We start from the raw sequence: 15601 nt of genomic DNA, 5'->3' as shown, positions 1-15601 counted from the left end.
CAGAGGCGACCATTAGTATTCATCATGGAACCGAGGCAGTCCCGGGGCTCATCCATGCAGGGTGAAAAGAGAAAGAGGCGCAAATGCCGTCCATAAATGAAACTTGACCTTGCCGACAGCTGTGCTTACTGACTTATGAGATAATTGTCTTTCACCCGGCCCGTTTGTGGCACCACATTATGGATCCAGCTGCACCAGTATAATGTTGCAGGCCTCATCCCCGGTGGACTCTTTCAATCAAGCCCAAGCATCCTGAACTGTTTATCAATATAAAAAGGCCAGGCGATATGCTGTGTGTGTAATCACCCTTGATACGTTTCATCATTCCTCTGTGCCACTGAACGGACCTCTGAACCAGCTTCGCTTTAGAGGTAATATAAGGACTTATCAACAGCAACGACATTCTGTATATTCAAATTATTATTTTGATCATTAATCTATGGATGGTTTTAAAGGTAATCTATCAATTATTTTCTGATTAGTCAATTAATCCTTTAGTTAAAAGTAATGAATTAATAAATAATAACCCTTGCTTCTCCCATTAATCTGTCATCATTTTCTCATAAAAATTCTTACTTTACAAATATTTAAAAAAAAATTATTGGGGGGGTGGGGGGTGGAGACTTGCGTTTTGTTAATTTGTTAACGTGGCAGACAATCTGCTATGTGTGGGGGGCGAACCCTGCATGAACGCAACTGTATTAAGCAACGTTGCCATACTAGCCATTAGCATTTGGGAGCCTCTAGGGAGTCTTGTTTTGTATGAGATATGAAAAGGGATTGGAGATAACGTAAACTTTCCAACACATTCCACGCAAATGTGTATTTACATAATCAACGTCATGTTTCAGACACAGCTGTTCTTGATCCACAGTTGATATAGAAGTTCAGGCAGTTTTCAGCATTTTTGGGTTTTAAAATATGCCGTGTGTCTGGTTTTAATGAATTACATGCTTAATTAAATTAAATGCTTCTTCAGGCTAATTAAAATTTTCACACTAAAATTGTCAGCATTGAGAGGTGGGAATAATTTTATATATATATTTTTTTTAGAGATCAGAACATTAGAAACATTACAAGCATGGTTATTTAACATCTAATCATCAACTTTAACTTTATAGATTCAACTACAGAAAATATGGTAAAGGGATCCCATTATGCCCTTTTACGAAGTCTTGATGTAGTTTTTAGGGTGTACCATAATAGGTTTTCATGGTTGACTGTTTAAAAAAAAAATTTTTTTTTTCTTTTTACATATTTTACATTATTGGAGCACCCCTCTTTCCAGTCCATCTCAATTGCTCCATTTAGCTCCTGTTCCCTCCTTCCGAAATACAAAATGCCCAGTGCGTTTTGAGTGGTGAACCACTTCGAGCAGGGGTTCCCAAACTTTTCCGTTCCACGACACACCTAGACAAGTATAATCTATTTCGAGACCCACTAAAATATTTGAGAAAAAAATAATAAAATAAAACAATTGAAATTACTGTAAGCTTATTCTTAATTAAAAGTTTAAAATGGCGGAAATTAAGAAAAATAACCATTTTATTTTATAATACAACTGTAAAATTTCCCAACTAATATTTAAGTTTTAATTTCTTAATTTACAGGCGTTAATGAGTCTATGAAATATGTCCATAAAAACTGAAACATGCTCACTCCGGTGCAGCTATACTGTAATCTGCGCTGCGAGTGTCATCGCGGGTTCAGCGCAGAAAATGCATTCATGATCCTTCCGTGTGTGTAGGGCAGATCGGAGAACAACCCACCACTTTTATTTTTTTATCAAAGCAAAAAAGCAGAACTATTTAAAATAGTTTGGAGATCAAAATAATTGTAAAAATAATAAACAATGTCTCATTTTAAATAAACACTAAAAACCGAGATGACAAATTCAGCCAGAAATTTACTTTTTCAATCGTTAAATAAATGTTCAGCGATATCTTCAAAAGATTTTTGAACTTTGGCACATTTTTTTTCTCTACATAGTGATGATATGGCAAGGAATAAGAAATCATGTAGTGTTAGAATTAAATCCACGGTTGTGCCCTTCTCAGCCTGTATAAATGTGAAATGTTTTTACGGACCATTTCCTTTTTGGTAGCCAAATGCATATGAAGGAACGAAAACAACAAACTGTTTATACAGTATCTCTCGGAAAGATAGACAGTGCCCAGTTCAAACAGTTGATAGAACTAAATGAACATACTGGAAACGGTTTTTGTAACATTTGAATTTTCCGGTTCATGCAGTCTCAGTCTCACACAGCATAATGCAGACCGAACCTTTAAATGAACCGTCGCTCTGAGACCCTTTTGCAACTTGTGCGCGCCTGCGCTTCAAAACACGCAACTCGTGTTTTAAATCGCAGCCTTTGCAATTCGAAAATCGCACTAAGCAATATCGCAATTCATTTGTAATTAATGTTGCCAATAGACTGAACTGTGCGTGTCACTGAAGCGCAAATTTAGCTGCAGCCAAGCGACCCACCTTGTCCCACTCTGCGACTCACAGTTTGAAAACCCCTGACTTAGAGTGTTCCCGAAAGCCCTTACCATAATAATAATTCTTTACATTTATATAGCGCTTTTCTAAGCACTCAAAGCGCTCTACATTGTGAGGGGGGTATCTCCTCATCCACCACCAGTGTGCAGCATCCACCTGGATGATGCAACGGCAGCCATAGTGCACCAGAACGCCCACCACACACCATCTTATTGGCTCATAGCAGAATGCTACTAAAGCAGCTCTTTTTCCATCTTCTCCAGCGCAGCTCAAAAAGGTCTCTTCCTGTATTGGGTGGGAATTATTTAAATGAGTGGCTTTGTGATGTCACAATATCTGGAAGAAGTGCACTGTAGTCTGAATGAACTACTTTTAGTTCCTGAAAAGCATTTTCTGTTAAAGAGAATATCTGCCTTTGGAGTGGACTTTGAGTTTTGGAACCATGCAGATCTTTGTGTGTCCAAAGAACAACATTCCACACTAACTAAAGTTGAACATGTGAAAGCATAATAGCCTTTAAAAAAAAGTGAAAAAGTGAATCAATTTTAATGCATCAATTTGAATATTGTACAATCATGTACATATGTCATGTCTAAAACTGCTTGATGAAGTAATGCATTACAAGAATTACAACATTTAGCCACCATGGATGAAAAGTGCATGCAACCGCCAAAGGATTAGTTCACTTCCAGAATAATAATTTCCTGATCATTTACTCACCCCCATTTCATCCAAGATGTTCATGTCTTTCTTTCTTCAGTCAAAAAGAAATTAAGGCTTTTGATGAAAACATTCCAAGATTTTTCTCCATGTAGTGGACTTCAATCAGAGCCAATGGGCTCTTTTTTTATGACCGATTGTTTCGCTAGATAAGATCCTTATTCCTCAGATGGGATTGTGTAGTGCCCTTTGAAGCTGCACTGAAACTGCAATTTGGACCTACAACCTGTTGGCCGCCATTCAAGTCCACTATATGGAGAAAAACCCTGGAATGTTTTCTTCAAAAACCTTAAGTCTTTGATTTACTTCAAGCAAAATCAAAGAACAAAATCAGGCCAAATTTAAGTTAATTTCAGGAGTTAAAAAAAAAAAAAAAAAACTTTCCAAATCAAACTTTCTTGAAAAAGGTGTGCTCTGGGTCTCCACCTTCTTTAACGTGGAAATTTTCTCTGGTTCATTTCTTCTGTTCAGTCTGTCGAGTCACAGGTCCATGAAAATATAAATACACTGGAGAGCAGCTTTATAGTAGAAAGTTGTAATTCTAATGGAGAGAGACACCGACACGGTTTTTCCATGCTTCATACTGTAAAGATGCTTGCTTTAAGGCAATCAGTTGTATAAATACTAGTGCTGTCAATCGATTTAAAAAAAATAACTAATTAATCGCACATTTTTCTGAAATTAATTGCAATTAATCGTGATTAATCCCACCTAACATTAAAGTTTTTAAATATACTTTTATATTGCAATAATTTCACATTCAATCTACAAATTAATGTACAAACAACAAAGACAGTATATTTTTAATATTTGTTTAATGAGATCTTTTTTTTTTTATGACTGAAGGCCAGTATTACTGATACTAATTAATACTGATTTCCCTATAAAAAATGTTTCACCCTAATATTTAACCATTGACTACAGCCATTAAACATTACATTATAATTAAGAGCTATCAATTTTAACATTAGACTTTAAAAATAACTTCTAATTTAAGTGAACTTAAACAATCTTCCCATAAACCCATTATAATAAATGTCTTATTTAGCTACCTTTGCCCCTCAGCAGAAATATACAGATATTGAATAAAAATATAAAACACTAAATTCTAAACTAAATACAGATGAATCCTTAACTATAAAAGTTATCGATTTCCTCTTTTTTCTTTTGTTCTTGGATGAACAGACAACACAGCAGCTGGTTATTAGGTTGTTTTGGGTTCTATTTCTTTAAGAGCTGCCGCTGCTGAACGTGATGCAGGTCTGACAGGCATCGTATTTTCTCTCATCTCTCTTTACCTTTATTGAGCTTACGAGTTGAATCGAGTGCGTTAGATGAGGGAGACCGTGCTAGGATGCCCCAGGACAGCTTTGAAAACCATTTCAGAGACATGTTCTTAATGTCATATATCTCAACTCATATATAACATATTGCATGCATGCACAGTTTTACGGCAGCTTTATTTGCCTTTTTGGTAACTTCATGACTTAACGGATCACGACATTGCATGCTCGTAGTTTCTTTTGCGAACTGATATGCAATGATACAGGCTATGCGTGCACCGGCACCTTGAAGTGAAGTTGAAGCACGTGTCTGAAACGTTTCCTGTTTGATGTGCTCGTAAAGACGTTCTGCGACTTAATAAATGCACTTCTTGTCAAGAAAAAAAGAAGAAGAGAGAATTAGCAGTTATGAGTGGGGTGGCCAACCCTAGACCCCGCCCCTGCGTTAACGGCATTAAATAATTTTAACGCTTTAAACTGAAATTAATAGCCTGCGTTAACGTGCCAATTTTACACTAATAAATACACGTAACGTGACTTGACTGGAGTGCTGAATTATACAGCTGGTGCAATCATATCCACATCAGTAAGATCAGATGCTTAACCACTGTTTTCTCATTTTCATTGTGTTTATTTTATCATCAAGAGGAAAGCATGTAGCACAGATTTACATGTTCATCTAAACACAGCTTCCAGCAGCAGTGGTTTCATCCTGACCCCACTCAGATCGCTAACAGTATACGGTATTCTGGACTTCTTTTTACTCCTAACTAAACAACGAAAAAACTACTTTGCAATGAGTATATCGGGGCCTTAATGGTCTGTAACAAAAGATTTAATACTGGAGCTTGTTGTTAGCTCTGATGGCCTTACCGTGACCCAAGCAACACCACAGTCTTAAAAAGTTTTTCTACTATAAATAAATTATATGACAGATGGCATGGTATGAAACACACACCCACTGCCTTGACCAGCAAAACAACATGAAGAACTTAGCACTTCACTCGAGAAACGCATCGAGGCAAATGTGAGAATGGACGTTTTACTAGCAGATATGAACTTTATCAGTATTACAGGAGCATTTGCAGCAATTCTCCTCAGAGACTCACACACTTTTATCAACAAGAACACAATCTGCATCTGTATTATGCATTCAGGTTCACTTAGAACAATTCATTTGGCAATTTCCATAATATCTAAACATTTTGAACTGTGACACAAACCCCTTATCCCGGAAGGGAAACGGATAAACAACCAAATCACGTAAGGAGGATGCTGACAGTCTTGCAATTTTCGCTCTCTTCTCTCGCTCTAGGTCCACATGCACAGATGCAAACTCACTCACAGACACATCGGCATGGGATTATCAGATTAGTCGGCTGAGACAGTGTTGCCCAGTGTGGGCGTGCAGGATCACCCAGCCACAGCAAAAGCCTCTGTGCTACAGATATCATTGCTTAATGTTCCAGCCTTCAGCCGTGGCATTGCCCAAACATTAAAAACACCTTTTCGTTGTCACACGCATGGCAGCAGCAAGGCCTTCCTTGCAAAGAGAGCCAAGATCGCTGTCAGGCTGTGGTGAGCATCGCTTGTTGAGCGAAGAGTGGCCAGGTGCACATTGTGGATGATGTGCCACAGGGCACCTGAGAGCTAGTGCAAACATGTCATGGTGTTGCGCTGCTGTGGGTTTGTGACAAGATTCATGGCTGGGTTTTTACAAATGGCTATGCTCGTTGCATGTGACAGTGTTAGCTACACCCACCCATCAGGGAAGACCTAGCTAAACACAGCTGCTCCTGACCCACAGTTGTTTTAGAAGGTTTTCAGCCTTTCAGTTATGGCTTGTGTCAAGTTTTAATGATTCAAATGCCTTATTAAATGACATGCTTCTTCAGGCTAATTAAATATTCACACTAAAATTGCCAATAAAAACATTACAAGCATGGCTATTTTACTCCAATTTACTCATCTGTATTTATCATATTTTCTCTAACTGAATCTATAAAATACATTTTCTGCAAGGGACAAAAATGAATAATTGTATTCTATTTAAAATCATGCACATATAATATATTGTGCTCACAACAACAAGAACCATGCAAATTAGGAATTGATAAATTACAACATAGCCACCATAGAAGAAAGTGCATACAACCTCTTAATAATGCCACCGTAAATGCCTCACTCTCAATAAACAAGAGGTGCTCCTTAAAAGAACTGGACACAGCATTCAGCTCTGTTTAATCAAGTTCTTGCTAACTGACTTTTCCCAATTTCAAAAGGGTTGAAATGTGAATGATTGCTAAGAACTACAATGAACAGCATATGTATATGCTGTTATTAGTAAATTGCGAGAAAAAATAGCAAGATATTTACAGAAGTCCAGATGCTTTAGACTAGTCTTTCACACACAAATTCTTCCAATTACCTGGACGAATGCAGATTCTTGTGTTTTCATAAGCAAAGACTCTGCAACAAACCAGGGCTGTAACCTCTGGTGTGTTGAAATTGAGATTTTTTGGATTCTCAGTCCTATTCAAACAAACCTGAAAAAACAATCAAGTCTGTTTATCATAACGGTGGCATAATGTTTTTGTGCACACCAAACTGATTGGCTGGACTGAGAAATATGACAACAACAGTAGGCCATTGCAGCTCTGATATGTAATTTTTCTGTAACTTGCAACACTGCTCGGTGTTTTGGAATATTATCTTATGCAAAGTGTCTGTCTGGCTACTAAATAACTTCCCTGGACTTTAACTGAAGGATGTCAGAGCTTAATGAAGAGCTAAATTAAAGAGTCTAAATGACTAAATTACATTTTATAACATAATACCAATACAATGAGGTTTAAAATCCACCATAAAAATTACTATAGGCAGCATAATTTGTTTAAAACACTTACATTTAAAAAAAAATATATATATATGTGGTCTTTTCTGAATCTAATGATCATGTTCTCAAGCATGATTTCTGAGCATCTTGAGCTTGAATAATAGAAAGATCATTTGACGTCTGCAAGTCACATGATCAATGTAACAAACTTTGATTATTGATATTTCACATGATCTGCATTTATCATCATTAGACTTTTGCACCTCACTGTACATCCTAATCAGGGTGATCATTCAGTGTATCGGGATAAAGAACCAGAGAGTGCACAAATAAATCAGTCCTGACAAGAATCCCATGATTGAACGAACCGTAATTAATTTTGCACCAACTTCTAACGCAGTCCATCTAAAAATGCAGTATTTGTGCACACTGACACAAGGAGATGCTCCTCACTTATTGAGAATTGGGGCTCATGAGGCGATCACTGTTCTGCTGGATCCAGAGCGGCATCAAAGCAAATGTTAACTGCCATAACTAAACAAATGCTCATGCTCTGCAAATGTCAGCTAAAATCTATGATGTTCCGGTAAGAATGCCTGGAAACTAAAGAGCTAAGGAAGATGGCACTTGTTATGGTCCAATTATGACTGTAGTGGGGACAAAATAGAATCTTTGATCTTTGTGAACATGTCCTAACAGACAACAAAACCACTGAGAGTTTCCTTGTTATATACCAAAGACAGAGAGATGAATTTGACCTTCAAAGTTAAAAACAAAAGTAGATTAAACCGCAAAATGGAGTGTTTTCCATCTGTCATAAAACAACGCAACTGCTGACAAAAGAAACGTCATCAAGAAAGCTGCTGGGGAAAACAGAGCTGAAAGTACATTATAGAGGCCTTTGCTATTTGGGGAGTGATGGCAGTGGAAAATTGGAAATGTGCTTGAAAATGAAACATGATTTACCATAGCCACACCAGGAAATATCTGAAAGTCAATGTAAAAAAATAAATAGCAAAATGCAAAATTTATGCAATTTATTTAAATGCACATTCATTTTTAATGCTCCTATTTTGAATGATTCATTGTGCATGTTATTCTGAAGAAAAAAAGGCTGCCATCACAATCATTAATCAATTTTTTTTAAGCTTGCTCTTCCTCAGAAACATCTTTTTCGGTTGACGTCACAGACTTTGCTACTGGGCAACGTTCACTGAATGCCAAAAAGCAAACCCACATTTCAGTGTGGCTCGGCTTTGATATGCAATGCCCACTTTTTATAATCCAATCAATTGCCAATGGATAAAATTTCTGAAAAAGTCCTGTCTTTCTGAATTACACATTAACATTGACTTGTCAATGAAAAGGAGACAAAAATGGCACTAATCTTACAGACGTAAGGGACCTACTAAACATAATCATCATGCTCTATCTTTAGAGATGATGCTTTATAGGAACCAGAATGAGTTGAGATCAGTATGCATTAGGAAATCATTTGATCCTTGATTAGTATTCTGAAATCACACAATATAAACCCTGACTAGTATTTTTCATATCTAACCAAGTAAAAACAAACCACTCATACATACTAAATTGTGCTCATCTGTAATGTTACTTTAAAAAAGGTGTTTATACTAATATTTAAAAGCAACCTGAATTCCCATATTAGTAACCATGTGCAAAATGATGTGAACATTTACACGAAGCTACAAAAAAGGGAAGCTCTCAGAGGCCATAAACACTGGTCAAGGACGTTTACGTTGCCTGTCCCACGCATCATGAGGAAGACGGATGTGTTGTGCGCTGCGTTGCCATAAATGTCCAGTTCTCGCGTGGGCAACGCTGCTGGACGCGTTCCATAAACCTCTCACGAGGAGCTTTAAAGTTAAACCAGAACGGACTTGATTGGTTTAGTCATTTAATAATAATCGTGATTCTTATTTGGACAGCTTTTGGCAGTCATTCAGACTTCTGCCCACTCAATAAGTTATTTCCGTGGCTGTTTTGGTTTTTTAACACTATAATGTCTGAGAGAGCAACCTGTATTCGACATTACACGATCATTCGGCTCCGCAGTAGATTGACTAAAGTGATAGTACGTGTTAATGGAGACGAATGAGAGATCCGTGCTGTTCCATTGCTTCTACATTTGGTCTGTCCAGTGATGACCACCTCCAAAAATCATACGTTTATATTAGCGGTGGGGAAAAATGACTATGGGCTAACTATGATAATTAATGTAATTTAATTTACGCATAACTTAGGCTACTGTATGCCTAGCCCATTTACAACACAGGATAGGCTATACCCGACTGAGTTTGCTAGTATTTGATGGCAACCCATCAATAAAATAAGCAAATATTAAGTAAAATACATAATTTTTTTAACTTAAATTATTCGAAATAACAAAAAAAAAGAACAGTAATTCAAACAACGTGGGTCATTATAGGCAACAAAAATAAGCGATTTTTTTTAAATAGCTTAGAATCAAAAAACAGGATTCCTACAGAATTCTGCACCTCCCGAAATTTGAAATATTTTTTATAATAGGGACAAAGTAAGTAAATTATTTATGATGCATGTTTTTATATGGTTTTAACCCAACTTAAGCTATTATAAAACGAATATTAAGCACTTGCTGTCAAAAGAATCATGTACAATCTTACCCGAAGTGCAAACGATGAGATTGGCTTGAAGGATAATAAATATTTCCCAGATTATATCCATGTTTTGTCTTCATTCCAAGTCCATTGCGCTCAGAAAACGGGGATCAGTAGCAGATGAGTCCACCCAGTCTCTTTCCCACTGGACACCTTCCACAAGATCCTCTCCAGATCACACACATAGCACATTTATCTCGATCACATAACGCCACATTTCAAACAGGCTGAAATCCAAACAAGACTATGCTCCGATTTGAAGGGGGATCTGGACTGATATCCTCGGTGCCAAACACTTTAAGAAATGTTTCGTTGCGTCCCGCAAGCCTCCATAAAATGACTTTATTGACGTTCTTTCCCGTTCCAGAAGCGCTTGTGTTGTGCCACGAAGATGCTGGACTCTGCTAAACTGACCCTGTGAAAAGAGAGAGTACAACTGTGATTTGAAATGTCCTCGGAGCTCTGCGCGAGAGTAACAGTTTTTACTCAGCTTAACGGGAAAGTCACGGGACCGCGCACTTGCTGTAAGGGGGCGTGTTTCCCTCGTTCACGACATGCCTTTACACTTAACAGCGCACGGACACGAGCAAGGATTCGTTTTTTCACCTGCTTTCACAAAGTGTCATTAATGAAAGGAAAGTTGTAAATGTTTAACCTGTGGTGTTTAAAACACGTACGGTTGTTGACCGCTCCTGTGACGGTGCAAAGTATCTAACAAACAAGTTTAACGGTGAGTTATGAAATACTGCAGTGGAAACGTCTGCAAACAAACCACAATAACACTGGAGGTAAGACAGTTTTGCGCTTACCTGTTACTTTTGATATCATGTGACAGTTCAGAAACCTAAAAAAACAACAAACAAATCCCAATCCAGTGGTTTTTGAAAGAAACAGCTATTCAGATTTCCCGAGTTCCCCGAGCGCTGTGGGTGCGCGGAGCCGCGGACCACTAAAACAGGGTGCGCGCTCCCGCTATTAATTGCGTGATCACGTTACCTAGTAGGCACAGGTGGATGGAGCGCAAGAGAGAGAGATGGGCTGACATTAGAGATACGCGGGTTGCCAAGAAACAAGAACCCGCGTTTTATACAATTGGTTGCGTGCATTTCTCAATAAGTAGCCTAGTAGCTATACATATTTCCAAAAAATTGTTTCTTTGCTACAAAATGCGTTAAGTGAGCCCATGTATGCATGTTGTATGCATTGTCAATGTATAGTCACATATTTTTGTCTCAGTATTAGAGTTACTAGGACTTACTATATGAAGTTAAGCATGTTGAATCATAATATCTTGTAGCTATTAATATTCACTGTTTTAGGGTCACTAATTTGTGAGTGACAGTGATATTGAGTGTTATGAATGCTACTGTAGAATGATCTGAATTTATAAATCTCAAATTACATTGGATACTACTCCAGAGGGTAATTCTACATCCAACAGAAGCATGCATAAACAAACACTTACAAATATAAAGTACGGTAGTTTTGCTTATGGAAATTGCTTAAGCTGCAGTTTAATATGTTTGATTTCATGCAAAAATTTAGAAATTCATAGCATTTTGGGTGGCAAAATCCCCTCAGTTGCTAGTCTTCAATCAATCAATCAATCCTTATTTCCAGTCTGTTGTCTTTATGAATTCTCAGTACTTTGATTTCTCATTGAGGGCATTCATAGATTTATGTTAAGAGTTTAGCTGAGATGTTTAGAACTTTATCTGAGATCTTTATATAATCTTGTTCTTTACATAACTTAATTATATAATCTATCAGTGCTCATATTCAAATATACTGTAAGTGAGCCTTGCAGAGTTTTATGATGTGATTTTGGTGCACATTAACATTCAAATGTGATAACTGTTATCATTAAACATCAGTGTTCATTGTGTTCAGATGTTAGTTTATATGTTCATGTCCTTATCATAAAAACAATATCTTTTCAATTTATTCAATTAATTCCGAAGAACAATGTCACAATGCAGTTGCTCATGCTTCCTTTGCGGCTTATTCTCAACAATACTGGATATGGCAGAGAGGGATAAAAAGCAAGACTGGAGAGTTTTACTTTATAAAGAAGATTATCTGCATTAAAAAAAACAGCAATAATCAGGCAGACTTGACTGACGTCATTTGTGGTCTGGAATTTCAAGAATTATATATGACAATGCAAAACATCTAAACACAAGTATTTTTTTATAAAAAATCACAAAGATTAACAAATTTGATCTCAGAAATATTTAAAATACAGCTTTCACAATTAATGTTTTGTCAGACTCTCACTGGTAAATCATGATTTTTCCTTTATCAAGGTTAGTCAGTTGTCAAACGGCAGGGATGTCGAAAAGGAGTGCAATCTGTATTCTAGATATTTTGATTGTCGGTACACTGCATGAAACTTATTGGGTCGGTGTTAACCATCCAAAATTGCAGTGTACATATTGTCTATTAAGATTACCAACCAGCTACATTCTTCTATGGAAAATGAAATGTCAAATGCATCAAGCACAGTTATGCCCATACCAGATGACCTTCAAAGAATCAAGAGTGGCTGAAAAAAGGCAGAGTATCGTTTGAAGAGTGGCCATCAGGGTATTGTGAGAGAGGAGGTAGATTGTGAAATAGGAAGTAGTTCATGTATCCTTTCGGAGGTCAACAGCTGTTTGACTGCAGGGGGTGGCAGGGGTTATAATCCTAGCGTGCGAATATCTCCCTTCGCTGCGGGCCAGGCCAGGTCCTGATCGATTGGAAGTCAAGCTTCATTTGCCCATCACCATCAAGGGCCTCATGTTGGGTGGTTGTTCCAAAGCCGGGACACATTAGCCCTGCAAATGGAAAGCGACACACACAAGCAGGTTTAATGCAGTCAGGGTTCAGAAACCAACTCTGTCTTGTAACTCAGATCAGTGTTGTAAAGCGGTGCAGGTAGTGCCAATCAGCATGGGATCAATGCTCTACCAGTTCAATTGACTGCAATAATGCAAATGGAAGACACTAATTATGATCATGCCAGTGTGAACACCAAAACGACTGGCCTGCTAATGGAAAAATCTAAACACATTAGGACTGCCAAATGATTTGATTTCTACTTCAGCCACTCTGATGCAAATGGACATTGCATGCCAGCGGTAGGACAGTCATAAGAGGAGCACCAACCAATCCACACAACTAAAACTCATCCAGTGTGGTTACGTTCAAACAAGACTTCTCAAAAAGGCTTGTAAGAAATTAACCGAGACAGAGTTTGTGTATACATTTGGCAGCCTTATTGGTAAAACACAGCATTTGTGAGTGATGGATCAACACCCACTACATGACTCACATAAATGATTCATTAAATTAAAAGGAGGTCCAAAAAATAAATCAAGAGCATATTCATATAAAACTGGCAATTAAAATTATATATAAGGGTATGTAAATAGTTTTCAATATTCTTCTGGAATCCCTTCTCCTCTCCATCTGCACCTTTTAAGGGATGGTTCACACAAAAACAATGCACCATTTTCACATTTCAGAGTTTCTCAGAAGTCAACATAGGTGGGTTAGAACTTCATAGTTAACAATATACTTAGAACTTATATAGCAGAGAATGGGAGACTATATCTATAGTGATGAATGGGAGGGAAATAAACCAAGAGAGAAAGGTCAAGAGGAGAGAACGATGTTAAATTTACCATCACTCCCACAGCCGGTGTATTACAAACAGCCAGCATAATATATATATATATATATATATATATATATATATATATATATATATATATATATATATATATATTATTTGATGCAAGGGTAATATAATACGAATTATAGAGTTTAAAAAAAAAAAAAATAATGCTTGATTTATGATGCTGGTGACTGTTTTGAACTGCTTCATCACAGTCTATGAAAATGGTCCATAGACCTTATTTAGGTTGGACACCATATTAAATTTAATGCAGTGATGAACACTGTGAGGGATAGACTTACTGGCACTCCCTGTATAAAATTCCTAGATCCCATCACTAACTCACAACTTTCAAAATTGTTTTACTGAGCTTTTGTCTACGTTCACTTTTTTTTTTTCTTCATGCAAAGACTTTCATCAGCAATAGTAAATACAATAGTACAATACATACAGCAAATACAATAGTACAATCCAATGAACAGACTGTACTTCTATCCCTCACAGCCTTATCATTCCTGTTAAAAATTCAATTAACTTAAGTCTGTTCTGTCATCATTTACTCACCATCATGTTATTCCAAACCTGCTTGACTTTCTTTATATTATGTAAAATAAGTGAATTCACTTTCATTGCACGGACAAAAACAGTTGAAATATTCACAATATCATCTTTTCATTTTCAGGTTCTTTCCATAGTTACATCGAGGGAACAGGTGAAACGCAATTAGTTTTTCATGTTTATTTAAACTTACTTTACAAGTCTCCAAAATGACTCCATGTTTCATTTTGTTTAATATTTTCTCAGCAAACCCAAGACCTTATGTGTCACTCACTCTTAGCTCCCCATCTCCCATGTTACACACAATAATGGGATGTATTTGCATTCATTTGACCATGCCTATTTGCCGGAGAGGAAGTTATAAACAAGACATACGTGACCAGAGTGAAAATGAAAAAAAATATATAGTGCACTGTTACTATTTGTTATGCTTTCAATAATAAAAGTGCAGGTTGAATTTGTAGAGACAGCTCTCTTGGGTTGACAGGTATTAAGAATTAAATGATATAAATGAAAGTAATTTTTTTCCTCTGAAGAGAGAGTAGCAAAATTAATCTCAAGGCACAAGAAGTTTATATTCTTGATTGCGCTCCTTGACCTCATTGACTTGTACTCTAGATAAACTTTACTATTTTCACATTGCAAACTTTTAAATACACTGCATTGCGGGTCTTTAAAGTGATGGCCGGTCTGTTTGTTTGCCCTCTCTGGAGCTGTGTTTGTAGTGTTAATGAAAAAGCTTCTAATAAATCATAACTTCCAACAATCAACAAATTGCAATGTGTTTAAAAATACCTCTTGTGGCCCTAATACCCATCAGATTAACAGCACTAATGGGAATTGTTTCATCCACACAAATGGCTCATTTGTTTTATGTGATTTTTGTTTTAGAGCTAGTTGAAACTAACCAGAAGTAAAGCATGTGGTACTCAGTTATACGGATGACTGATGTTCAGATGTTGATTGTCCTTAATCACAGCTATGGCTATAGCTATTTGCTTTTAATCGCCCCAAATGTCACCCCAACCCTACAAAGCGGATCACTATGATAATCCCACTATGCATGACTAAACTGTAATTGGTAAATCATCATGACATATTCAAAAACAAATTGTTTGCTTGAAATAATTTACACCACCGTTCAAAAGTTTGGGCTCATTAAGATTTTTTTTTTGTCTTTTTGAAAGAAGTGCCTTATATTTACCAAGGCTACATTTATTTGATCTGAAAATCAGTGGGAAAAAAGTAATACTGAGAAATACTGATACAATTGTTTTTATTTGTTTATTCCTAATTTATTCTCAATTTTCAGCAGCCATTACTCCATTCTTCAGTGTTATGATCATTCAGATATGCTGATTTACTACTCAAGAAACAT

General features: G+C 36.8%; 1 protein-coding gene across 1 annotated transcript in view; it reads right to left on the bottom strand.

Annotated features, from left to right (window-relative positions):
* Positions 1-10974, bottom strand: part of ca10a (carbonic anhydrase Xa) — a 177237-nt gene extending 166263 nt beyond the window's left edge. The window contains exons 1-2 of the mRNA XM_079397851.1: positions 10814-10974; positions 10011-10419 (exon numbers count right to left, since the gene is read on the bottom strand). Coding sequence (XP_079253977.1) covers positions 10011-10071 — 61 coding nt within the window. The 5' untranslated portion in view covers positions 10072-10419; positions 10814-10974. The remainder of the gene's footprint in view (positions 1-10010; positions 10420-10813) is intronic.
* Between the last annotated feature and the right edge of the window lie 4627 nt (positions 10975-15601).

Source organism: Barbus barbus (assembly GCF_936440315.1).
Source record: "Barbus barbus genome assembly, chromosome: 38".
NCBI lineage: Eukaryota > Metazoa > Chordata > Actinopteri > Cypriniformes > Cyprinidae > Barbus > Barbus barbus.
This window is presented reverse-complemented; position numbering and strand designations above follow the sequence as displayed.